The sequence below is a fragment of the Scheffersomyces amazonensis genome (assembly GCF_036850825.1).
Source record: "Scheffersomyces amazonensis strain UFMG-HMD-26.3 chromosome Unknown RJT21scaffold_8, whole genome shotgun sequence".
Lineage (NCBI taxonomy): Eukaryota > Fungi > Ascomycota > Pichiomycetes > Serinales > Debaryomycetaceae > Scheffersomyces > Scheffersomyces amazonensis.
Window position 1 is genome coordinate 672,498 of NW_027042748.1, and position 24,756 is coordinate 697,253.

Here is a 24,756-nt window from a genome sequence, read left to right on the forward strand (position 1 = left end):
AATAAAAGTAAATGTATACACATCATATATATTATACATCTGAATAATTAGAACTATTTAGTCAATTCTACTTCCACTTCCTTTTGATCAAAGATATCTTTATCAAATTTAACAATCATTACAGTAACATTATCAGTTGTAGAATTATCCATTGCTAATTGACATAATTTCTTTGCCACTTTTTGAGGATCATCAGCATTTTCTTTATTAAATTGTTCTAAAACAAAATTACATGCTCTTAAATCACTTATGACATCCCATACCCCATCACATGCAAGTATAATAAAATCATCACTATCAGTTATTTCAGTTGAAGTAGTAAATGGTTTACCAATTACTAAATCTTTCATATATGAATCTCCAAGAGATCTAGTAACTGCCAATACACCATTAACTCTATTTTTCATTATAAGACCATTTGATTCTTTAATTCTATTAATTTCATTAATATCAGTGGCTTTATGATCATATGATAATCTATATGGTTGACCTCCTCTACATAATACAATTCTTGAATCTCCCACATTTGAAGTATATAACATTCTTTTATGATTCTTAGTAGGTATAAATTCATATTGAGGATTTTTAGAATTAGAACTAGTTGATGATATATCAATACCTTGATCATCATGTAATTCCCATCTCAATACTGCCACAGCAGCGGTTGAACCTGAAGATCCTACTCCTTCTTTTTCAATTAATTCATCAGCTTTTATGAATGATTTGAATAGACTCTCTTGCATGTCAAACCCGCTTTTTTGTTGTATGTCATTAGTGTCATTATTATCATTAGTATTTGAATTAGTATTAGTATTAGTATTAGCATTATTAGTATTATTAGTAATTGTATCATCATTATTCTTGGCATTGGTATCATTGCTATTATCAGAACTATCAGTAGATTTGCTTTCTGTTTCTGTTTCCGTCTCTGTCTTTGACTCTGTTTCTGTTTTGGTATTGGGTGTGTTATTACTATTCAATTCCAAATCGATCTCATGTTCTAATAATGTATGCAAATTATTTCCACACCATCTAGCAGTATCTTTTCCAGCATGTCCATCAAATATAGCAAAATAACCCCAATCTATCATTTCGGCAAAATTTGCTATATAAGTATGAACATCTTCCATTTTATTTCTGAATGTTCCATTTTTATTTTCAGCTACTCCTACTTTAAATGATAGTCTATAAAATGGATCATTAGTAGATTCTTGACTTGTTGAAGTAGAAGTTGTCTCAGTTGTAGATTCAACTTTAGTATGCGATTGTCCGTTTTCTACCATTGTTGTATATATGAAAATTAAAATCTTACAAATCCTTTATAAATTTTCTTATTTTATATCCTGTAATTCAGATCTTTACTGAATGTTCCTATTAAAGTAATTGGTAATTATAGTAGCTTGCTTTAAGTATTGTTTCAGGTTCCGTTTTGCTGTGATCGCTTTGAAACATTTTGTGGGTCTGTGTGCAGGTCCAAAACTGGCAATCATTGACTGTATAGAGAGATACGATACTGTATAAATTGAATGGGAATGTCAGTGATATTGTAGTGTAAGTGTAACTATGTTAAAAGTTTGTTACTGTTTATGGCAGTGTACTACAGAATTTTATTTCTTCTATTATTTAATAGTGTTTGTATTTAGTACTGTATAAGTTTGTATTCTATTGCTGCAATATTCTTATAAACGAGAAGTAAATATAAAACCTAACAAAACTGTAAAGTAACAAACTGTAAATGGTAAATGTAATAGATTGTATCTGGATCTTTAGACTTTACATTGGTAACATGGTTGTACTCGTGTAACCCTTCACTTTATCTATATATGGCCATAATATTAATATAAATAAACAGTACAGTAGTAACCAATGCATTTTTAAATTGAGGCTTATGTTTAAAACTTAATGAGGTTATCTCCGAAACCCGAAGTCATATTTTTTGCAAACTGTGATTATCAGATTATGCCCATAATTATCATATGTCTGTCTATTTTGTTAACCAACCCCACCTAGTAGAAAAGCGCGGACAATCGCGAAAAATATTATAAATACTTTAGTTGTCCCATACATAAATCAATAACTATATATATCTATACATCTATATATCTATATATAATCATAGCAAAATATGGTTGAAGTTGAACTCCCATACAAAAGTCGGAATGAACCAATTCCTGGTGAAATTGAATATAATCAAGCCAAATTTAAATTCTTTACCTGGAAAGTTCCTGAAGGTATTACCCAAAAGGGTAAGATAGTATATGTTCATGGATTCTTTGAACAATCAGATTTATATCATAGATTATTCGATGATTTAAGTGAGCAAGGTTATGAAGTATTCTTCTTTTCTCAAAGAGGAGCTGAAGAAACTAGTCCTAATAAATTAGGATTAACTAATGAATTTCATGTTATGGATGATTTAGATTTTTTTATTAATTACAATTTAGATACTCCACAGGATAAAATATTTCTTCTTGGACATTCTATGGGAGGTGGAATTATATTAAATTATGTTATTAAAGGAAAGTATCGTAAAAATATTCGTGGAGTACTTACTTCTGGTCCATTAGTTAAATTACATCCTAAAACTCAACCAAATATAATTGTTAGAAGTTTATCAAATTATATTGTTTTATTAGCACCTAATTTAAGAATTGATTCTAAATTGAAATTTGAATATCTTACAACTAATCCAGATTGGACAGAATATATTAGAAAAAAGACTACAAAACTTCTTGGATCAGCCAGACAATTTTATGATATGTTTGAAAGAGGTGAAAAATTATTAGATCCTAGTTATAATAAAGATTTTCAAACTCCAGTATTAGTTCTTCACGGTACTGATGATAATATTAATGATCCTAAATATTCAGAAAAGTTTATTAATTCAATTGAATTTAAAGATAAAGAATTTGTACCAGTTAAAGGTGCTAAACACTCATTATTTTTAGAGAGTGAACCAATATATAGGGACATAGTTTTGAAGAAAACCGTTGGATTCTTAAATAGTCACTAGTCCAAAATCATCTAATTAATTAACTAATATTTAATATTTATTTATTTACTTATTTACTTATTTAATTATTTATTATTTATTACAGGCCATTTGGCTACAATAAACTTATGTTTTGTATGTAATAGCAAATGGAAATCTTCATCGTATATGTGGGTAGTTTATAACTTGTGGTTCTTCACGTGATCGTTTTTCGCTTGTTTTTGTACTTTTGCTATGTGGTCTCGCTTTTGTACCTTCGGATTTTTTTCTCCAGATATCACCAGATGGTATTACCATATGTATGTATGTCATATACTAATAATTATAATTGACATCTGTTAAGTTGGGTATTAAAAATATAAGACGCAGCCTAGTTGTTATAAAATCCCACGCCATATTTAATATTTAATTAGGTGCTAAAATTGGATCTTGTCCCTACCAAAAGTTTTTTTTTGTTTGTCTTGCAATTATGGGCTGCAATCATTTCAATATATAAATCTTTTAATAACTCATAATCGTATTCAATAGCAAGTAAAAAGCAAAAGATTCTATAAAAAATATAGTGTGTTTATTAATATTTATTTCACTGTAGAATGGGGTACACTATTAAACAAAAAATTGAAATATGTTTGAAATCAGAATCAAACCCCGAAATGACTCAAGCTGATCTAGCTAAATGGGCTCAAGATAAATATCAATCAAGTAAACCTCCATCACAAACTACTATATCAAGAATTTTAAGTTCAAAGAATGATATAATAGGTTCAAAGGAAACGGATTTTAAACTTATACGAAGAAGGAAACAATCAAATCCATTATTAAGAAAAATATTAACTGAATGGATAACTCAAGCAATTTGGGAAAATATACCAATTACAACTCCAATTATACAATCTACAGCCAATGCTATTTGGAATCGATTACCAAAAGATGAAAAGGATGGTAATGGAATATTTAATCAAAAATGGTGTCATCATTTTATAAAGAAATTAAATATAAATTTAGTAGGAGATCCAAATGTTAGTAATGAAAATAAATTAAATAAAGTATGGAAATTAGATGAAAAAGTTGAATTAAAAAATTACTTAATTAAATTAATTCGAGATGAGAATTATTCTCCTCAAGATATCTTTGTTATAGATGAATTTCAATTATTTTATTCATTACCTTTAGATCAAATATTTGATGTTAGTTCAATTGATAAAGGTTTAAAACAATCAAATTCTTCAACTGAAAAATCTTTAACTATTATGTTAGGATGTAATATTGATGGATCAGAAAAATTAATTCCATTAGTAGTTGGTAAATATGATAAATTTGATGTTTCAAAATCTAATCATATAGCATTTAAAAATAATAATACGGTAAATTTATCTCAACATAATTTAATGAATAAAATTACTGAAGTTCATCAAATATATTATAAATCAAATATTAATAAATGGATAACTTCATCAATGTTTCAAAATTATTTATTAACTTTAGATCATAAAATTCAACAATTATCTCCTGATCGGAAAATTGTAATCTTATTAGATGATTCTTCATCTCATAGAATTATAAATTTAAAATTTAATAATATTAAATTATGTTATCTAAAGAATAATATAAATCATAAAAATCCTAGTAATGCAGTATTTAATGGTTTAAGTGGGTTAGGTAATTTATCCGGCGGTTCAAGTGGTGGGGGTGGAAGATTTGATTATTTACCAATGAATTTTGGTATTATAGATGAATTCAGAATTTTATATCGTCTACAACAATATTTAGAAATGATTAATTTACAAAGAATAAATTCTAAAAATGCAAAAGAATCTAATGAATCTATTAATGATAATAATAAATTAGGTTCAAAAATGGATTTATCAAGTTTTAATAAAATTAATGCATCATCGGCTATGGAAGTACTTTCAGAAAAGGATTATCATATACCTCTTATTAAAGTTATAGAATGGATAAAACGTTCATGGGATTCAATATCTCCTGAAAAAATATATACTTCATGGAGAAGAACATATTTATTACCATTATCTCAATCATCAATTTCATGGCCATCAACTAATCCTCAAATTTCTGCAAATGCTCAACGAATTATATCTGATATGTTATCAAGATCTTTAAATTATGATTCAAGTAAAAGTTATAATAAATTATCAGAAATTATGGGTTATTTAAATGTAGTTATACCATGGGAAATTGATGAATTATTAGGGTTAGTAAATGAAATGGGAAAAGTTACTCTTAGTTATGTATCAATTGAAGAAATTATAGGTAGTTGTCTTCTGGAGAACTATGATTCTAGTGAGGATGAAGATAATATGCCAACTCCAGGAACTACAACTAATGATGTTAGTTCATTAGTTAATGATGATCAATGGTATCAATCAGCTAATGATACATCTGTATTTGGAACAAAATTATATGCTGATAGTCCCGGATCTTTACTCGGTGAAACACTCGGATCAGGAACTAAAATCCAACAATCTCCAAATAGACAAGGTCAAGGAGGTCCTGTAAATCAAGTTCAAATGGATATACCATATGTAGATATGACTAGTCCTAATACTACAGGTAATTCAAATAGAGCTTTAAATACTTTAATAGGAGTAACTGAAAGAGAAGCTCCATCATTAGTAGATTCTACTGGTATTAATTTAATTGACAGTACTATATCTAATAAAGCATCTAATGATATGTCACCTAATTTACCAAATTTAAATAAATTTGGAATGAGTCCTATGAGTTTACCATCGCCATCAACCAGTTCACAAATGATGGCAAATGTAAATCAACAAGTTAAACATAAATTAGATGATCCTGGTATAAATTGGGGTTCAGATAAAAGAAGGTCATTAGCATATCCTACTGGGCCTAATTTCCCTATTGTTTCAGGAAGTCCTTCACCAATGTTAAGTAATATTCAACTTAGTTCATCTCAAGGTCCATTAATTTCCCTGATATCTAATCCATTGAGAAGTTCTTATCCAGGAATGTCTTTGAGACAATCTCCAGCAAGAACATTTAGTGAGCTTACATCCATGACAACATCAAGTGGAAATGGATTAACAACTTCTCCCAATACCTTACCAAAATCCATTAATGATTTTGAAGTTATGAAGGTATTGAAAAATGTTTTGGCATTATCATCTGTTTCAGATACTGTTAAACTTTCACCTGCCACCATTAATGAACTAAATATGAATTTAAAAGAATTACAGTCTCGGATTGATTTAAATCAAAGTAATCAAACTTCTCAGAGTTAATGTAGTTTATAGGTACATAAAAGTAATAGATATATTAATTAATTAAGTAATTAATTTAATTTAAATTCAATTCGTTTATTTTGATTATTTACTTATTGATCGTTATATATACAAGATGGGGTGATAGGAAGTCATTTATGATGAAGTTTCATCATCATCATCTTCAGTTATACCTAAGGCTCTAGCCCTTTCTTCCAATCTCTTTCTCTTTTCAGCTCTAGCTCTTCTTATTCTAGCCACTTCAGCTTGAATTTCATACGGTTCTTTAGGGATTTGATTCAAAGTGGCTGGATCAGGCCAGAATCCCGGTAAATTAAACTTATTATCAGTATCTATACCGACATAATACATAACACATATTGGTGTTAATAAATAGAATCCAAACTATAAATTGACGTTAGTATAACATTCATAACATTCATAACATTCATAATATATAATAATAATAGTTATTATAATAATTATAGTTTACATACTTTGGCAGTCTCTAGTTGAGTTCTCGTTATGCCCCCAATAAACTTTCTATAATAAGTTCCGTACATTATATGGTGATGATGAATAGTGAATAGTGTATGTTAGTACTGATGGTTTATTATTAGTGGGTTCATATTTTTTCTTTGTATGTCGCACTGGGCTGGGGAGCGAGCACTATGTATTTTCAAAGTCCATAGTTTTGATAGTGTAAGTTTGAGTCAGAGTCCGAACTCTAACCTATGCTATTTATAAAGTAGTTTAAATATATAATAATGAGTAGTGGATATACTTCAATTGAGGCTGATATACCTGCAGACAGTCCCACCAATACTAATTCTAATTCTAATACTTATAATCCATCATCATATTCTAATATTCAACAACAACCATATACTGCTCCTGGTGTTGAACAAGTCGCACCTAATTCAAACATTAATAATGGACAAGGAAGTCAAGGTCCAACAACTTGGATTGAAAGATTAAAAGAATCATCTCATCCAATTGCATTACTTTTCTTTATATTCTTTAGATTATCACCTATCTTTATTTATATATTTGGTAATTTATTCTTAGGAATAATTACTCAAAAGAATCGATTTATATTACATTTCATAACAATTATATTATTAGTGGCAGCTGATTTTTGGAATTTAAAGAATATTTCAGGTAGATTATTAGTGGGGTTAAGATGGTGGAATGAAACTAATCCAATTCAAGGTAAACCTGATGAATTTGAAAATGTTTGGGTATTTGAAAGTGCTGATCCTAATCGTTATATTAATCCAATTGATTCAAGAGTATTTTGGGCATTATTATATGCGGTTCCTATAGCTTGGGCTATATTAGGAATCTTAGCAATTTTGAAATTTCAATTCTTATATTTATTATTAATTGTAATTTCCTTCTCATTATCTTTAACTAATGGATTAGCTTATACTAAATGTGATAAATTTGGTAAAGCAAATAATTTAGCAACTGATATCTTTTCCAGAGCAACAGGTAGTTTATTCAATAGATTGAATCCATTTTCTAGTTAATTGATTTATAATATTTACATATATATGTATATGATATAACTATATATATTGATTAGTATTATTCTTTGTACACCTTTCTTTGCTTAATAATAGCTTGAGCAATTCTCTCATCACTATTATCAAGAGCAAATTCTTCTAAGGAATAAACATTACTATTACGTTTAATGACATGTGGATGACGAGATAAATCAGGAACAATTCTTTTTGGAGTAACAGAATTAGGATCACTTTTCCACCATCTAAAAGATTTAAGACTGGAATATTGATGATTTTCAATCATAGTATCATTTTCATTAATTATTGGTCTAGACAGACTTAATTTATTAAATGATTTTTTGATAATAGTAGGAGATGGAGGGAACAATGAACTCAAATTTAATTCATAGCTTTTTGATTTCTTGGAATTACTACTTCCAACAGTTGTATTTGATATTAAATCAAGCTTAGAAGTATGAAAGATTTCATTACTCTTAGTCTTAGAATCAAATGATTTGGATTCTGAAGAATTCTCATTACTATTATCATCTTCTGTTGGTATTTCATTATTTACCATTTCCATTTCAGGTTGATCAAGTTCTTGTAACTCTGGTTGAGAGTCTCCTTTGGATTGGTCAAGTTCAGTAAGACTATCAAACTTCAAATCAAGAAATAAATGAGTATCATAAATATCATTGACAATGTTATCTGCTTGTATTTCCTCTTCAGTTCTAGAGCCAGTTCTATTTAGATGAGCGTGGGTGCTAGCATCACCTTTTGGGAAGAGCAGACTTGAAGTTAACCATTTAATTCGAAGAGTACGTAATAAAGTATTGGCCCTTATTCTTTTCTTCTTCTTGTTGGCAAGATTAGAATCAATATCAGATGGCTTATTAGTGTTTCCACAGTTGTTATCAGTATAATGTTGCGAATTGAACAAAGTATTGAAATCATAAGCAGTATGTAAAACATCAGAAGGAGAAATCAGCGGAACCACATTGGAATTGGAGTTGGAGTTGAGATGAGAAAATGACATTTGATACACTAGAAACAATTGTTATGGGCTGTGTTTGCATAATGCCTGCTCTAATGGCATCTATTAGAGAAGAATTTTGCAACTGGGCGGGTACATTTGGCTGTAAAAAAAGACTACATTCTCAAAAATTCTTTCAACTGAATAAATAACTATATTACCATAAATTCGCAATAAACCAAAGGAAATACTTTAATAAATGAGTATATATATAATATTATATAATATAATTTAGTATAACGTGTTGCATAAATAAATATAATAAAAAGATTAAAATAATAGAATGGCGAAGTATACTTAATATTAGGAGATATTCATGATTTTTTCATTTCATTTCGTCATTATCAAAAACTTTATTAGCTTTATATCTTACAGATCTTAATCCATTTGGACAAAGACACCTTCATTATGACACATAGTTAAATGCATCATCTTTCTTGGTGGATATGGACCACTATCTTTAGATACCAAGTTAGGGAATTGTTGAATTAATCTAGTAACAACATATGAAGCTTCTGTCAAGGCAAATTGTTGACCTAAACAAATTCTTGGACCACCATTAAATGGAACATAAGCCCAACCTAATTTTTGAGATTCAAGCCATCTTTCAGGTCTGAATACTAATGAATCCTTACCATAATATTCTTCAAGTCTATGGGTAACATAAGCAGAGTAGGCAACAGTAGAACCCTTTCCAACAAATAAAGGTGAGTTATTATCTTGACCACCACCTCTTGGTAACACAGTATCTCTAGTAGCAACTCTAAAGTTAATTGGGACAGATGGATAAAGTCTTAAGACTTCATTCAAGACACATTTCAAGTATTCACATTTCTTTAAGGATTCAAAGGTAATAAGGGAAAGATCAACATTAGAACCAGAACCAAAAGTTTCATTAATTTCAGCCTTCAATTTTTCAAATACATCTGGATTTCTAGCCAATTCATAGAAAGTAAAGGATAATAAACCAGCAGTAGTATCTCTACCAGCTACTAAAATGTTTAATAATTGATCCTGAAGAACTTTTCTGTCTCTAGTATGCTTAGCTAATTCATAAAGGAAGACGTAACCGCTTTTGGATTTTTCTTCCAATTCTTCTGGAGTTAAACTCAAAGCTCTATCAACGTAATATTTGGCAACTTTATGCACAATTTTGGTAACTTTTCTGAATTCACTTGGATTAATAACCCAATACATAAATTGAGACCACGATCTTGAAGCTAAATAATGTTGAACAGTATTAAAAGCATGAGGAAATTCAGCCAAACCATCAATATGATTTGGAGTCTTTAATCCAACAGATTCGTCATATAATGAGTGGACCGATTCACCAAATAAAAATTCACTAGCAGTATCAACAGTAAATTCAAAAAACAATTTTTGAAGATCAAATGTTTTACCTTTATTATTTTGAACATGTTTAAAGAAAACTTGCATGTGTGGTTCTAAAGCTTGAACATGAGCAACTTGATCTCTAGCAAATTGTGGTCTAAGCATTGCTCTTGAATGTTTCCATCCTTCACCGTCTAATGTGAAAATACCATCACCCAAGACTGGTTTAAAATGTTCATGTCTATTACCAAGGGCAAAATCATTAAATTGAGTAGCCAAAACAGCTTTAATATTCTCTGGATCACATGTCATTATAATTCTAACACCTATCAATCTAATAACAAAAGATTGGGGCATAATACTGAAAAAATGGTAAGTCATTTCACCTAAACCTCCTTCTCTTTTAACTTTTAATAATTTTAATAAAAGTGGAATACAGAAGATACCAGTATCTTGTAAAATTGGTCCTTCAACACAACCATGTTTTCTTTTAAATATTTCTTGTTTGATATAGTTTGTAACGAAATAAACGAGTATTGCTCCCACTAAGATACTATACCATTTTGTTAAATATGGGACAACTGTCTCAATAGCAGAACTTATAGCCATGATGAGATTTAATTATTTGTATAAAATGTAGTTAGCTAAATGAATTAAAAAACAACTAATGTTATAGGTAAAAATATACAATTATAATTAGATAACTAACATGGTATAGAAATTACAATAATTGATGGATAATATGGATGTATTTAAAGGGTATTTGGAGGTGGAGATTTGTGACAAAATTCGCAGTTTACACAAAGTGGTAATTCAAAAAAAATCAGAAGCAAAAATTACCCAAACAGGAAATTCACAGCTCTGTATAATATTTTATAATTCTATTTTTTTTAGGGACATACTACTGGCCAAAATGTTGTATCCCCCTTAATTATGATATATAATTCACAACCTATGAACTATAGAACAAATACAGTATAGGATAAGAAAGTAATTAATAGCACATCTGCTTTGTAGATCGATTAGAGAGTAATGCATACCTAGAAAATGAAATACTCCGCAGAAATAGAACTCCTAAAATTAAAAAATAAATGTATATTAAAAATAAAACAAAAAAAAGTTAAATAAAAAAACTGCTGTTACTACTACTGCCATTTGAACGTGCTATAGCAACAATGACCTGCTATTACATGGAATGTATGTTTGGTTGAGTTGGGCTAGGTCCAATGATGCGGTTGTTGAATGCAGGTTTCCCCATGTTCACCGGAGTTTCCTGTACATAATGCATTGTAATTATTTGATGTTCGCTAAGGGTTCCTGCAATATTCCTTTTCACATGCGTTTTTCAGCTTGTTGAATTGCTTTGTCTGTTTGCTAGTATGGATAAGCACAATTTACTGAGCCAGGATTGGAATTACTAAATCATTGTTGTGCTAGATCTTCTGGAAAATCATCCCCTCATTCATATATATTAAAACAAAATCTTAAACTAAATGAAATTCACATGATTGGGATAAAGAACGGATAACTTCTGGATACCTGTGAGTAGCGGACATCAACAATTAATAACGGACTTTTCGTTCAATATTATTATACATTTTGGTTTGTTAATTCGCCTTAAATTACTATACGACTAATTTTACTTGACATAGATTGATTCTATAACCGTACCCCTTAATTTAACCAAAGCGACCATACTGCGGACTTAAGGCCTCTTAGTTAGTTAATGTATCTAAGAAATATGTAGAGACAGGGTAGGACGGATCAATATCCCATATGATCCTATTCTAAGGGCGGCAGTTCAATTCGATAGTTAATTAATCACATTCAATTGGAATACTAATCAAGTGATATAATAGAATAATCAGGCAATACACTAATAAATTTCCCTACCCCATAATAATAGAATTGACATATTCTTTTTTTATAAGCCTTCCCCACCTAACTTTTCTCGCAGAGATGAGTTGATCTTTCGCGAATTTCAGGTGTGGTGCCCCTCCCCCACCATGAGACTGACTAAATAGTAACAGTAACATGTTAGTCCTCAGTAATCAGTAGTGTCTCCTAGATTTATAATTATTAGTACAGGTGTAGTCAATGCACATGTAATTAATCAAATTAATCAATAGAAATAAATTAATTATAATATGAACAGGCTTACGTTAAAGATCCTCCAAAACCACATGAATATCTCTTATTTTCATAGCAAATATGAAACCCATTGTTATACGTAATAGCTGTGTCCATAACGGCTTCTATTGTTACTGCTATTTTTATTATTATTATTATAATTATAATTATTTTTATTTTCTATACTATCGTACTCCGGAGTGAACTAACTAACTGAATATGACGAGAGAGATAATGGAGTAACTCCGGTGTTTGTGTGTAAAAGAAAAGTGCTCGTAGTTATTCCCCGCCATATACCACATTATACAAATAGAGAGCCCCACTTAGTGTTTTTAAAGTTCTTGTGACGATGAGATAAGTCGATCCCATCTCGTTATCGTTCAGGTGGTAATACGATATCCCAAAGTGTATTGTTGGATTTGCTTAATCTGACCATGTCTACTTCTCACATGTAAATGTATGATCAGATTTTGCAGCTATTAAGTAAGTTCCCATTCTCAACAAATAATAATCACTTTAGCTGCAAATGATTTTTTTTAACTGTCCCCTCTTAACTTTTTTACATTAAACGTTTCATTATCTATAGGCGCATATATCGTACACGTAATTATATACTAAATCAGTTTTATACGAATATTTTTATTCACATTCATTTTCTTGTTCTTGTTCATGGTTCTGAAGCTATTTGCAATTCCCTCAAATGAGCCAATTTTTTTTCTAAATTGCTGAATACCACATTATGATATTTGTGCTGGTCATTTCCATCAGCTAACTTATATTCAATGGTAGAATTGGAACTATTCTTAAATATTAGAATAGTTTCAAATGCTGAAATCAAATCTTGTAAATTTTTCACTTCAACTTCCCATCCTTTAAGTGCTTGTGATCGAAACTCTACTGAAGCCTGTTCTGCTTGTTTATAGAATAACTTTAAAATTAATTGATTTAATAATAAATTCAAATCATTATTATTTGAGAATTTAATAATTGATTTATTCAATCCGGAGATTTCAATATCTGCTGGCATTCTTTTAAGAATTGTTATAGGATCATAATAAATATTAGTATTATCATCAGAATTTTCAATTAATGCTTTGATAAAACTTGGACGACTCATTGAATTATCTAATAACAGATTCCATAACTCATGATCATTTTGACTCTTAGTGAATTCAATTGCTTTAACAGGATCTTCCAATTTATCAATAATTAACATTAATGCTCGATTATTCTCTCCAATTCGTCCTAATAAATAAACCAATTCTTCAGTGAATTCATTTTCTTCACATAATTCAATGGCTTGAGAAATATCATATGAATTATTGGCATTACCACTCGTTCCACTCTTCATTAAGAATGGTAATAATAATGATCGATTATATTGAGAATATAATTTAATTCGTTCATTTCCAAATGTTTCAACTAAGAAATCATCAATTAGATTTAATTTCTCAAGATAGAAGTAATTCATAAAATTTAAGTGAGCTTGTTGAAATAAGTTAACTATTGTTGGAGGACTGATTTCATGTCGATAATTAACAAGTATATCAATGATATCATTCAATGATTCTTGTAATCTATTGATAGGCAATCTATTAATTTCATCTTCATCTTTGAATCGGAGTTTAACAATACTAGGTAAATCAGATAAAAAGTTAACTAAAATATGATTATCTGATAAAAATTGAATTATATTTTCATCTCTTAATATAATTAAATGTGGTACTGCTTTAATAGGTTGATAAGATTTAGTATAAAGATGAGTTAAACTTTGTCTTAACCCTTGATCATTTTGTTTATAGTTTAATATTTGTTCAAGTTCTGATTCAATGGTTAAATGATCATAGAGATCAATATCCCATTTCAGAATTAACTCATTAAATTTTTCTGGATTGGTTTCTACCCAATATTCTAAGATATTATTATAAATATCTCGTGATAAACTCAATTTGGTTGAAGTTGGAAGTTTATCTGTAATCTCAGGTATATGACCTGACTTGATATATATCCCTGACCATATTTGCCATTGATTTACTATTTCCTTAATAAAAGTATCTCTTTCTTCTTGACTACTTGAAGTACGACTTGTAATAGTTGTACTCCTTGTATCACCATCAGGTAATTTATTATCATCAAGATAAAGTAATTGAGATAAGAAAGTAATTGCCGATTCCCATTCATTAGTTTGAATTAAATTATCAACATATTGAATTCCATAATTTAATCGTTTAATAGGCGACACTAAATGTTCACTAATATTCCATGCTTCATAATATTTCTCTTTATCAATATACCATTTTAAACGATCACTCATTTGTAATTCTTCAGCTATAACTGCATCTTTAGCACTTATAATATAATATTTAGGATTGGTGGCAATATGATATCCTAAACTATAATCATTTAATCCAAGATTATTAATATTTTTTAATCCTAATTCTTCTTCAAAAGTAGTTTCTCCTGTAGATGAATTAATTAATTTTAATTCTGGATTATGAAATATTCTCTTATTATCTTCAATTGTTGGTGGTTCATAACTTAAAACCATCCATAAATCATCTTTAAAACTTGATATTCCACTAATTAAATAATCTAATTTAAATATATGTTCTACTTCAACTTTCTTTTCTTGAATAGCTCGAAATGATATACTAGCAGTCGATGGTAATATTCTTCCCATAGTTGAACCATTAGGTGTAACTGCATCTTTTTCATCATTACCTTTAAGTGATACTCTTAAAGACCAAATATAATTACCCCAAGCAATTATTACTCGATCAACTTCAGGATAAGTAACTCTTGGCCAATATAAATCACTACGAGGAGAATCTTCAGGTTTTTCTATAATTGATATAGTTTGACGGGCAGTTAAATGAAATACAGTTATTCCATTATCATTCATCCAAAGTACAATATCATCAATAAGATAAATACCAACAATTGGTCCATGATCTTCTTGTAATATGACATCAGTTCTCTTACCTAACCATCCTTTACTTGAATAAATTACTTTCCCACTCATTCCTCCACTAATAAAACTTCTTGTCTTATAATAATTCTTATCAAGTACAACTCCATGAACGGGTCTTTGAAAATCATAGGCAATTATATCCTTTTCATCAAGTATTGAGCCAATTACAACTGTACCATCCATTGATCCAGTTGCAAAAAATATCCCATCAGTATATATAGATAATACTGAAGCTCTATGACCTTTAAATGTTCTTACTGGTTTAAAATCTGGTCGACATATATGAATTATACCTGAATGAGTTGCAAATATAAAATATGATTCATGAAATGTACTCGTTGATATAGGATCTTTATTAAAGAAATTGGCTGGAAGTTGGTTTAATCGGGTATATTTGAGTGTAGGAGGTTCATCTTCTTCATCTTCTTCATCTTCACTACTGTCGTTTTCGGTACCACTATTCTCCATTTCGTCTTGTGGTTCGTCTTGTGGTTCGTCTTGTGGTTGGTCTTCTGGTTCGTCTTGTGCCTCGTCTTGTGGTTCGTCTTGTGCCTCGTCTTGTGTTTGCACTTCTTCTTTAGCGGTTGTCTCTTCCGTCTCGGCTACAATGTCATTTCCAGTACCATTATTTATATCAATTGGTCTGTCCTCCTCCACCAGAGTCTCATCTAATTCCGCTTCCATCTCACCAGATAGTTTACTGCTTATTTAAGATAAGCTTAACTACTAGTCTATTGGGTAAAGTAGCACTAGTTTGATATTTGGGGCCTCTGTATGCAGTCCGTTTTTCTACTTTTTTTTCCTGCACCTTCCAATATCACTAACAAAATTATTCAATTGACTTTTATTTCATTTCTACTTGTATTACTTGCTAGTATACGGCCATGTTAACCGCTTCAAAGTGTATATTGGTTCAGTGTGATCCTTCGATCCGGGCTTTGATATTACAAATCAATGATGAAAGGCCAGGTATTGTTATTGACGAATTGGATGATACACATTTATTGGTTAAGTCAGACAAAGTAGATATCGTCAAGCAAGAGTTGAATAAGTTATTATCGAAAAATATCTACAATCCATTTGATGAAGAATAAGGTAGTGAGATAGAAGTATACATTTTAATTCTAATTTATGAGAAATAATCACTATTTAGAGGAAGTGGTGTATCTGAATCACTACGGAAACTTAAGGTGGCAGAGCCAATGTCATATTCAATTTAGCTAATTATTATATGGTGACTGATCATATTCAATGAGTTTCATACTCTTATGATATGAATGAGGTAACAATAATAGAGTTCTGTAGAATCCTTAGGTAGTTTCTCAGACATTATACAAACAAACTGAACTATGCACAGACATATAATGATTTGCAGTTCAGTCTGAAGTATATTTGACATTGGAAAAGATGCGGATGAAGGTTGCTTCAATTATTATTGGTAGAACATATTGGAATGCAAATGGAAGAGTTGATGACTAGTGTACCCTGACATAAACTTAATTGGATCTATTCAATAGAAATCTAATTTATCCACTATTTATATATTTATATATTTATATATTTCTGGAGCTTTAGTATATCTAATCGACTAACCAGCCGAGGATTCCACCATACAGCAATTAATTATTTGTAAAATGATGTATCAGTCTCTTTATTCAATAGAGAATGCGCTTGAGAAAAATGCGTCTTTTTCAGCGCAATTTAAGGTTACTGAGTGCGTTGGTGGTGCAGCGTACCTCCGTTCAAAGTTCTTTGTACGTTAGTTGTTGAGTCTAAATATCTGACCGGAGTTATGGTAACAGAGAACAGAGAACATAGAACATAGAACAGAGTCTACTTCATATTCTTCTAGTCGTTCATTTATTCATTTATTTTCACCAGTTTAGTACTCCAGCAGTAACTGAGAATAGGCTGCAAATCAAACTTTAAAGAATGTCTATAGAAGATGGTAGAAGACTCAAGCTGAAATTCATCATTTTAGCGATAATTATAGCAAGTACTATATTTGGAATTCTTCTATGTAATAATTATTTATTTCCTATACAGTTGACTCCACTTTGGAAAGGATATATTATTGGATTCTTTGGTTTTGTTATTAAAGGTATATTTGGTACCAATTTTGAAACATGTGGAATTCAACCCGTATTAGCAGAATTGGGATATGTTCCAAATGAAAGACATTGTTATATAGCATATGGGATAGCTACTTTGAGTGGTTCTTTACTGGTAGGAATACTTGCGGAATTAATAAGCTTCTTTTGGCAATGAGTTTCTGTGCTCAAGACAATATATCTATTGATAGTTATATACTTAATTGTTAATCAATACCCTGTACATTCTATAGAAATAAATAACTAACTAACTAGCTTTGTTCAACAACAGGCTGATCATTTTGTGCTTGAGGCACCGCACTGATAGGATCTAATGCTCCAGGAGACAGATTTGTACTGACTCTATCATCATTAATGTCGAGATCATTTAAGATATCTTCATTGAAGTTGATTTGACTGGCGTTGGTATTGTTAAGATCATCAGTATCATATAGATTAGTAACTAAATCATTAATAAATCCAAATACAGTATCAATTTCCATGATATCTTCAACTTGACTCTTTTGTTCAATTTGAGATATACCTTCTTGAATAACTTTATAAAAGTTATTTTCATAAGTTAGTACAATTAAATTAGTTAAATTATTCATTAAATATTCAATAATACTTGGATTATCAATATAAATTTTAATTTGTTTGTATAATTGAGGAATTTTAAGTAATAAATTATCTTTGAGTTTAGAACTTACTTGTTTAGGTTCCTTTAATATTTCATCTTTAGTAATTTTCAGTGAAGATATTGGTTCACAAATATCATCACCACAAGTTTCAATAAATTTAGTTACAGCATTATTTAATTCTAATTCAATTTCATAATTAGCATCAATCATATTATTAACAACTTTTGGTACACTTTTATAAGCAACTTCTAATAAAGTATTACGATCAAAAGATTTAGCTCTTACCATTTTCCAAATATCACTAAATCCTCCTGTAAAATCAATTGAATAATCATTTCTAGTATATTGAATATCAAAATTATTAATTTGAGTTTTTAATATAATTAAATTTTTAATATATTCTAATTGAGCATCAATTGGACCTAAATAAGTTATTGATAATTTATAGAATTCTCCCTTTAATAAAAATATACATGCATGAACAATATAATGAGCTAAATCATCAAATACAACTGAATTAATTAATTCATAAATACTAGATAATAATGTTAAAGCTTTAGCTAATGGTAAATAAACATTAGGAAATAAATTATCCGGATAATCTGTTTCAATTTGATTTATTTCATTTGTAGTAGTAGAATCTTGAAGTTTAGAACTTTTCTTTCTATTACCAACTCTTAAATCTTCAGGTTTAGGTTTATATTTAACTAATTTATCATCAACATAAATTTGAGTTCTAAATATTAATCTTTGTTGAACATCATCTAAAATAGGTTGAAATAATTCTCCATAATTAATAATTGGTAAACCTGATAATGAACTATTATCTTGAATACTTTCAGAATCATCTTCGAATTCATAATACTTTTGTAATAAAGTTGTTAATTGACATAATTTTGAAATATTAAATTCTCGAAGAATTAATTGTCTTAAACTATCATATAATGGTTCTAGAACATTCTTTAAATGTTGATAAAAATAATCATTTATAATTGAAGGAATATTATTAACAATAAAGAATTTTTTTAATAAAGAAAATTCTCGTTCAATTATCTTTTTAAAGAAAGAAATTTGATCTTGACATATTTGTACTAAATTATCATGAGTCTTTTTAATAATTAAATTAGGAGGAATATATTGTCTTAATAAATTTAATCTTATTTTAAAATAATTATTTAATATATCTCCTAATAAACCTTCATATTCTTTATTATTATGAATTCTTATTAAAATTTGATTAAATAATTCTTTAAAATTATTTCCATTATACTTTAAATATTCTGAAAATTCATTAAATATTAAAATATCAATTGAAACATTTTTAGATTCATCATATAATTTTTTATTTAATCCATCATAAATATCTTTTAATTCAGTATTTAAATAATTTTTAATTAATGTTAAACCTCTTGTAAGACATTGTTTAAATCTATTATCATATAAATCTATATTTTTAAATTGAGGATGTAAATTAATAAATTCAATTGATGAATCTAATTCTTTTAATATAGTATTTAAAAAATAATCTCGTCTTTGATTAATTAAATGATTACCTGATTTTGAAAGATTTCTAGTTATATTATCTAAATTTTCAAAATGTTTTAAATAATTTTCAATTTGATCATATTTATGTTGATATGATGTTTGTAAATTTAATAATTCACTTGATTCTCGATCAAAATCAAGGGTTTCATTAGAGATTTGATCATATTTTTTTAATAATAAATGAATTTGATTTAATATTCCATCACTTTCATCTATAAATGATTCAATTTGTTGTTGATTTATAAGACAATTATTTTGAAAATTAAGGATATTATCAATATGCATATCATTAATTGAACTTATATCTTGAAAATTTAATAAACAATCAAAATTATAAGTTTGAATATATTCAGACCATAATTGATCTGATTGTTTGGTGGTTAATGGATAATCTATATCATTAGTAATTGATAATAATTTATTGGTAGTGATGGTTATATCAGTTAATGATTTTGATTTAGTTAATTTGTATGTGCTGGCTATTCCCGACACAGGATGAACTCGATCTCCTAAATTAAGATTGTCTTCATTATAATAAGGGACATCGGCAGCAATCTTTTGTACTATCGATTTACTTCTACCTCTAGCCATAGTGAAGTGTGGTGAAGTGTATTGAAGTGTAAAGTATAGTGAAGTGTAAAGTGTAGTGAAGCGTAGTGAAGATTTAGTGAAAGTGTAGCGAAGATTTAGTGAGAGTGTAGCGTAAATTTAGTGAGCAAATGAATCGGTTAGGGACACCTTCGGTAAATAATATAAATCGCTAGCCTATTTGCTACCGACTCTACTGGAGATTTTTTTCAATCGGCCTAAACAAACGCGTTGCGAAATTTATTTGTGGGTATGTACCATTCCATTAAATTTTTAAATTATTAAATTAGTGAACCATGGAGGACCCTCGCTACGGAGACCCAGTAGATTCCGATGAGGAGTTAACGGGCGACGAAGAGGCAGATGCGTTGTTGGATCTTCAGAAGGAATTTGAATTGAAAGCCCAACAAATCAAAGAGCAGTATGAAGCCAGACGCAGAAGTGATAAGAAGAATGCAAAATTATTTAATGATACTCCACCTCCACCACCTCCATCTGCTCCACCAGTACGGAAAGTGGAAGTTGGTGTAACACCACCAGGGACTCCTAAGAAACCTGCCAGAGTTACCAAACAATTGTCAATGACAAATCATAAAGATTATGAAGTTGAAATAGCGAAAAGACCAGTAGTACAAGCATCTAAGTTTGCTGAAAAACTTACCGATATGAACTATCAATTACGAGCTCGAGATGCTATGAAAGTAGATTATTCCGAACGGAAATTCTCATATGATGACTATGCAGCTATAGATAGAGTCGATTTAAATGTTAATGAAAAGGATGAAGTGTCAGGATATAAATTAAGAAAACGTTATATAACTTTTGAAACTTTAAAGCGTACAATAAAGAAAACTGATCCTCAAATTAAATTCCTTAAGGGACCTAAATTATTTGCTAAAGTAAATCCTGAGAATAAATATGCTGAACCTAGTTATAATAATTGGTGTTTTATGGGAATAGTATTAAATAAATCAGATACATTAATTACTAAACCATCAGAAACTAATCTTAAAAAGAAAGGATCTAAATATATTCGATTATCAGTAGGAGATTATCGACAATTTGTTGATGTATATTTATTTGGGAAATCATTTGAAGAATATTGGAAGTTAAGAGAAGGTAGTTTAGTATATATTTTAAATCCTCAAATAACTCGAGCTGAGAATTCAAGACTTGGATTTATGTTAAAATTAGATGATACTTCAATAGCCAGTATTTTAGAAGTAGGCCATGTTCAAGATTTTGGTCATTGTAAAGCTTTAGGATGTAAAACAGCCATTGATACCAGTAAAGATGAATTATGTGATTATCATCGTGATGCTCAAGATAGTTCTAAATTTAAAAAGAGTCTGAGTCGTAGAATGGAATTAAATGGAACTGCACAAATGAGATCTCCTCAAAAGGTTAAACAAACCTTTTATATGGGTCAGAATACAAGTTTTATTGTGGATTCAAATCCATTATATAAAACAGAAGTTGGTAAACTTGATAAGTCTAAATATTATGATCCAAAGATATTGGAATTAAAGAATAAAAAGAGAAAATTTGAAGATGATAAAGCTAATAAAGTATTAGAAAAGAAACTATTAAAATTAGGAGGAGGTAGTTCTCAACTTTCCGATTTAAATTTATTCAAAAAGACCAATAAACAAGTTGAAGAAGCTAATCGAACCATTAAAGAGAAACAAAAAGAATTGGCATTTTCTCATACAATGATTCATGATATTGGATATGATCCAACCTTTTCTGAATCATCATTATTAAAGAGTCCTACAAGAAGGAAACAAGAGATTAATCGTTTACAAGAATTAAAGAAGATTAGTTTAAGTATGTCGAAGGAAAGAAGTCTTGAAATTTCTGCTGAAGATAAACGAGCTAAATTTGAGAAATGGAAGAAGAATATGAAGGAATTGAATGATTATAAACTGAATAAGAATAATAAATTCGAACCACCAAAGAAACCAAACAAGAATTCCTTTATATTATCCCCTAAGAGACATAAGAATAATCGAATTAAACTTGATGATGAAGATGAAGATTCTAATGATAGTGATGATGATATTGATATAGACTTCAGTGATGATAAGGCTAAACAAGCTTACGAAAGAATCAAAGGTAAATAAATAGAGATATAGAAATATTTATGAAATATTATGAAATGACTTTGTATTTTCAATAATAAACCGTTACGAGAGTCCTCTCTATATATAAGTAACCTGATTATAATACAGAATAATTATTCAAGACCACCCCAAATATCACCATAGAATTTAAAGAGACTTCTCTCTTCTTCACTATACTCAATAAGAGTACCCCTTTGTAAAGTATTTTTATTCTTCCGAGTACCCCCAATAAAATCATGAGCACACCAACTATAACCTTTACAGAGGGAAAGTTTATTCCAAGCATTTCGAGGTTCTTGTTGATCATTAGGAGCATTCATACGATATTTATCTTCAAATGGTGGAATAATTGCATGAGTTATATCCAATGGATTTGAATAATAATCTCTTAATTCCTCAATTGTTTTAAACGCAGCTAAATGTCGATCATTCTTTTTAAGTTCATCTTTATAATTCATAGAATCAGCTTTCCCACATTGTTGAAAACCAGAATTAAACCAAAGTAATGTCTTCAAATCTTCACCACTAATATGACCAGGATGTGAACTACAAATTTCTTTAGATTGTTGTAATGTACCATCATCTTTTACTTTATCAGGTGATAAAGTTCCAATGGCTGCTGCTGCTGCTTCATTAAAATGGAAATTTTCATCTCCATTAAATACAAATGCCATCCAAAATAATTCTTTATCCCCCCATACTCTAGCTCTAGTAGGGTCCATAAAATTTAATTGTGGAAGTAATAAAGTAGATCCAAAATGTTTATTACGATCAATTACCACAAGTCCAGATTCCATTAAATGAGATAATCCATCGAAAAATGGATAAGAAGTGGTTTTATTAGTAATCATTGGAATATTAAATAATACATGATCAATGGGTGATGGACTAACTTTCTTAACAAAATATCCATCAGAAATTGGTCTAAATTCCATAGCTGTACGATCTCTAAAGAATAATGCACCTTTTTCACGATATCCCTTTAAATTAAAGAATGATTCTGGTTTTTGTACAAATACAGTATCAGCATCAATTAAAATATATTCTTCAAATGAATTAAAAAGTGTAGCTAAGAATTTATTACTCCACCTACTAAATTTACCTCTATATTGATCATTAATGACAGTATAAACATCCACAAACCAAATATCTTGCTTTGGTAAACCATTAACAAGATAATCCTTTGGAAATAAATGTTTAACTTTTTGAAATGATTCAGGTAAAGTAAAAAAATCTTCACGAGCTGCACGAGTAATTCTTTGCTTTGATTCTTTTGATACTTCTTTATAATAAACCACCTGAATTGGTAATTGATTATCTAAAGCTCTTAAAAGATGAATTAAATGAATAGTATCATCTACAAAATTATTATTAATAGATAAAACAATTCCTTTACCATTTGCTTTATTCTTGAATTCATTAAGGAAACAATCACGATGAAAATTATTAGAATTTGTGGTTGATTTACCTAATTTTGGTAATTCTATAAGGGTTTCTCCATTCCATCTTTCAAATACTGGATAATTAAATGATAACCAAGGGAATAATCTCTTTTCCAAATTTTTACAATTATTCATGACATTTAAATTAGCATATTTCTCTTCAAACTCAGTTGAACTAAATGGTGGAGATGGTGATTTCCCAACTTGAGTTAAATGACTTATGAATTTATTTTGATTTTGAACAAAATTATTAGTTGAACTATAAACATCCTTATTTTGAATTTCAATAAAACATTTATTAAATATTCTTAAATGACTTAAATTATCCATAACTTTCTGTTCCACTGTTCGAGTTCGATCCCAAAATTCATTATACTTTAATTTAATAAAAGCTTCAAATTTATCATCTGCTTTAAAGTCTTCTTCTTTCATATTGTTTTCTGATATATATTCTTTCTTAAAATCTTCCTTCTTTTTATTCCTATATTCATTATATTCAAATTCTCGTAAGTTATCAGCAGGTAATTTTTGATTTGGATCAATTAACCAATTATTATTTTTTATATACAAGTTGGCAAAATAAAGTTGACATCTATCATTAAAATTAAGATCTCCAAGAACTGAATTAATATCATGATTTTCAAATATTTGATCATATATTGATGCTTGGGCTGGTTTAATGTTACGAACATCTTGAACTCCTATTTCTTTAAGATATAATTGTACAGTTAAACTTTCTTGTAAAGCTGTTACTTTATCAACATCAATAACTGTAGCCCAAGAACTCTTTTGATTGTCCTTATTGTTATCTTTGTCTTTGACTTTGTCTGATGAAGAATAGTCGACTTCGAAATCGGAATCACTACCCGTAATTGTTCGACCCGAACTACTTACTGAAAAATAGTTAAATAGCCATAAATTTATACAAATCAACCATATCAATCCTGCTGCCAATATAAGAGCCTTTTGTCTTAATCTTGGATATACCCAGTATTTCGATAGTGATGGCATTTATGAGACTATGATTTGGTTGTAGTATGGTTGTAGTATGGTATGGTATGGTATTAATGTTCTATTTGTTATATGTATCTTCTATTATATTCTATTATGTTGATTGAG

At 29.1% G+C, this 24,756-nt stretch overlaps 12 protein-coding genes across 12 annotated transcripts; 5 read left to right on the forward strand and 7 right to left on the reverse strand. All coding sequences in view use genetic code 12, as the record gives it.

Moving 5' to 3' along the window:
• Positions 1–53: 53 nt before the first annotated feature.
• PTC1 (type 2C protein phosphatase) lies at positions 54–1,283 on the reverse strand (the record flags this gene model as incomplete). The annotated part of the gene is made up of 2 exons (XM_064885612.1): positions 54–736; positions 974–1,283. The coding sequence occupies 2 exons, from the start codon at positions 1,281–1,283 to the stop codon at positions 54–56; spliced, it is 993 nt and encodes a 330-aa protein (XP_064736133.1).
• An 842-nt stretch (positions 1,284–2,125) lies between these two features.
• RJT21DRAFT_3673 (acylglycerol lipase) lies at positions 2,126–3,013 on the forward strand (the record flags this gene model as incomplete). Its single annotated transcript, XM_064884324.1, has 1 exon — positions 2,126–3,013. One exon carries the CDS (start codon positions 2,126–2,128, stop codon positions 3,011–3,013), a length of 888 nt encoding a protein of 295 aa, XP_064736134.1.
• Positions 3,014–6,308: 3,295 nt separating this feature from the next.
• On the reverse strand, positions 6,309–6,828 carry PET100 (Pet100p). Its single transcript, XM_064882719.1, has 2 exons — positions 6,732–6,828; positions 6,309–6,639 (listed from the first exon to the last, which is right to left on the reverse strand). Exons 1-2 carry the CDS (start codon positions 6,795–6,797, stop codon positions 6,391–6,393), a joined length of 315 nt encoding a protein of 104 aa, XP_064736135.1. The 5' UTR covers positions 6,798–6,828; the 3' UTR covers positions 6,309–6,390.
• A 130-nt stretch (positions 6,829–6,958) lies between these two features.
• RJT21DRAFT_123426 (uncharacterized protein) lies at positions 6,959–7,840 on the forward strand. The gene has a single exon (XM_064882720.1). The coding sequence runs from the start codon at positions 7,002–7,004 to the stop codon at positions 7,764–7,766; it is 765 nt and encodes a 254-aa protein (XP_064736136.1). The 5' UTR covers positions 6,959–7,001; the 3' UTR covers positions 7,767–7,840.
• On the reverse strand, positions 7,825–8,778 carry RJT21DRAFT_3677 (uncharacterized protein; the record flags this gene model as incomplete). Its single annotated transcript, XM_064884328.1, has 1 exon — positions 7,825–8,778. The coding sequence occupies one exon, from the start codon at positions 8,776–8,778 to the stop codon at positions 7,825–7,827; it is 954 nt and encodes a 317-aa protein (XP_064736137.1).
• A 381-nt stretch (positions 8,779–9,159) lies between these two features.
• Positions 9,160–10,772, reverse strand: RJT21DRAFT_100281 (cytochrome P450; the record flags this gene model as incomplete). The annotated part of the gene is made up of 1 exon (XM_064879709.1): positions 9,160–10,772. A coding segment is annotated over exon 1 (1,557 nt), but the record flags the coding sequence as incomplete, so codon positions are not given.
• A 2,132-nt stretch (positions 10,773–12,904) lies between these two features.
• VPS41 (Vps41p) lies at positions 12,905–15,892 on the reverse strand (the record flags this gene model as incomplete). The annotated part of the gene is made up of 1 exon (XM_064885619.1): positions 12,905–15,892. The coding sequence occupies one exon, from the start codon at positions 15,890–15,892 to the stop codon at positions 12,905–12,907; it is 2,988 nt and encodes a 995-aa protein (XP_064736139.1).
• A 200-nt stretch (positions 15,893–16,092) lies between these two features.
• RJT21DRAFT_89491 (TFIIH complex subunit) lies at positions 16,093–16,302 on the forward strand (the record flags this gene model as incomplete). The annotated part of the gene is made up of 1 exon (XM_064885608.1): positions 16,093–16,302. The coding sequence occupies one exon, from the start codon at positions 16,093–16,095 to the stop codon at positions 16,300–16,302; it is 210 nt and encodes a 69-aa protein (XP_064736140.1).
• An 838-nt stretch (positions 16,303–17,140) lies between these two features.
• Positions 17,141–17,476, forward strand: RJT21DRAFT_3680 (uncharacterized protein; the record flags this gene model as incomplete). The annotated part of the gene is made up of 1 exon (XM_064884329.1): positions 17,141–17,476. The coding sequence occupies one exon, from the start codon at positions 17,141–17,143 to the stop codon at positions 17,474–17,476; it is 336 nt and encodes a 111-aa protein (XP_064736141.1).
• Positions 17,477–17,523: 47 nt separating this feature from the next.
• On the reverse strand, positions 17,524–20,180 carry SEC34 (Golgi transport complex subunit). The gene has a single exon (XM_064885129.1). The coding sequence runs from the start codon at positions 20,073–20,075 to the stop codon at positions 17,571–17,573; it is 2,505 nt and encodes an 834-aa protein (XP_064736142.1). The 5' UTR covers positions 20,076–20,180; the 3' UTR covers positions 17,524–17,570.
• A 125-nt stretch (positions 20,181–20,305) lies between these two features.
• Positions 20,306–22,252, forward strand: RJT21DRAFT_58758 (uncharacterized protein). Its single transcript, XM_064885131.1, has one exon. The coding sequence runs from the start codon at positions 20,369–20,371 to the stop codon at positions 22,193–22,195; it is 1,827 nt and encodes a 608-aa protein (XP_064736143.1). The 5' UTR covers positions 20,306–20,368; the 3' UTR covers positions 22,196–22,252.
• Positions 22,253–22,308: 56 nt separating this feature from the next.
• RJT21DRAFT_89508 (alpha-mannosyltransferase) lies at positions 22,309–24,648 on the reverse strand (the record flags this gene model as incomplete). The annotated part of the gene is made up of 1 exon (XM_064885611.1): positions 22,309–24,648. The coding sequence occupies one exon, from the start codon at positions 24,646–24,648 to the stop codon at positions 22,309–22,311; it is 2,340 nt and encodes a 779-aa protein (XP_064736144.1).
• Positions 24,649–24,756: the final 108 nt, after the last annotated feature.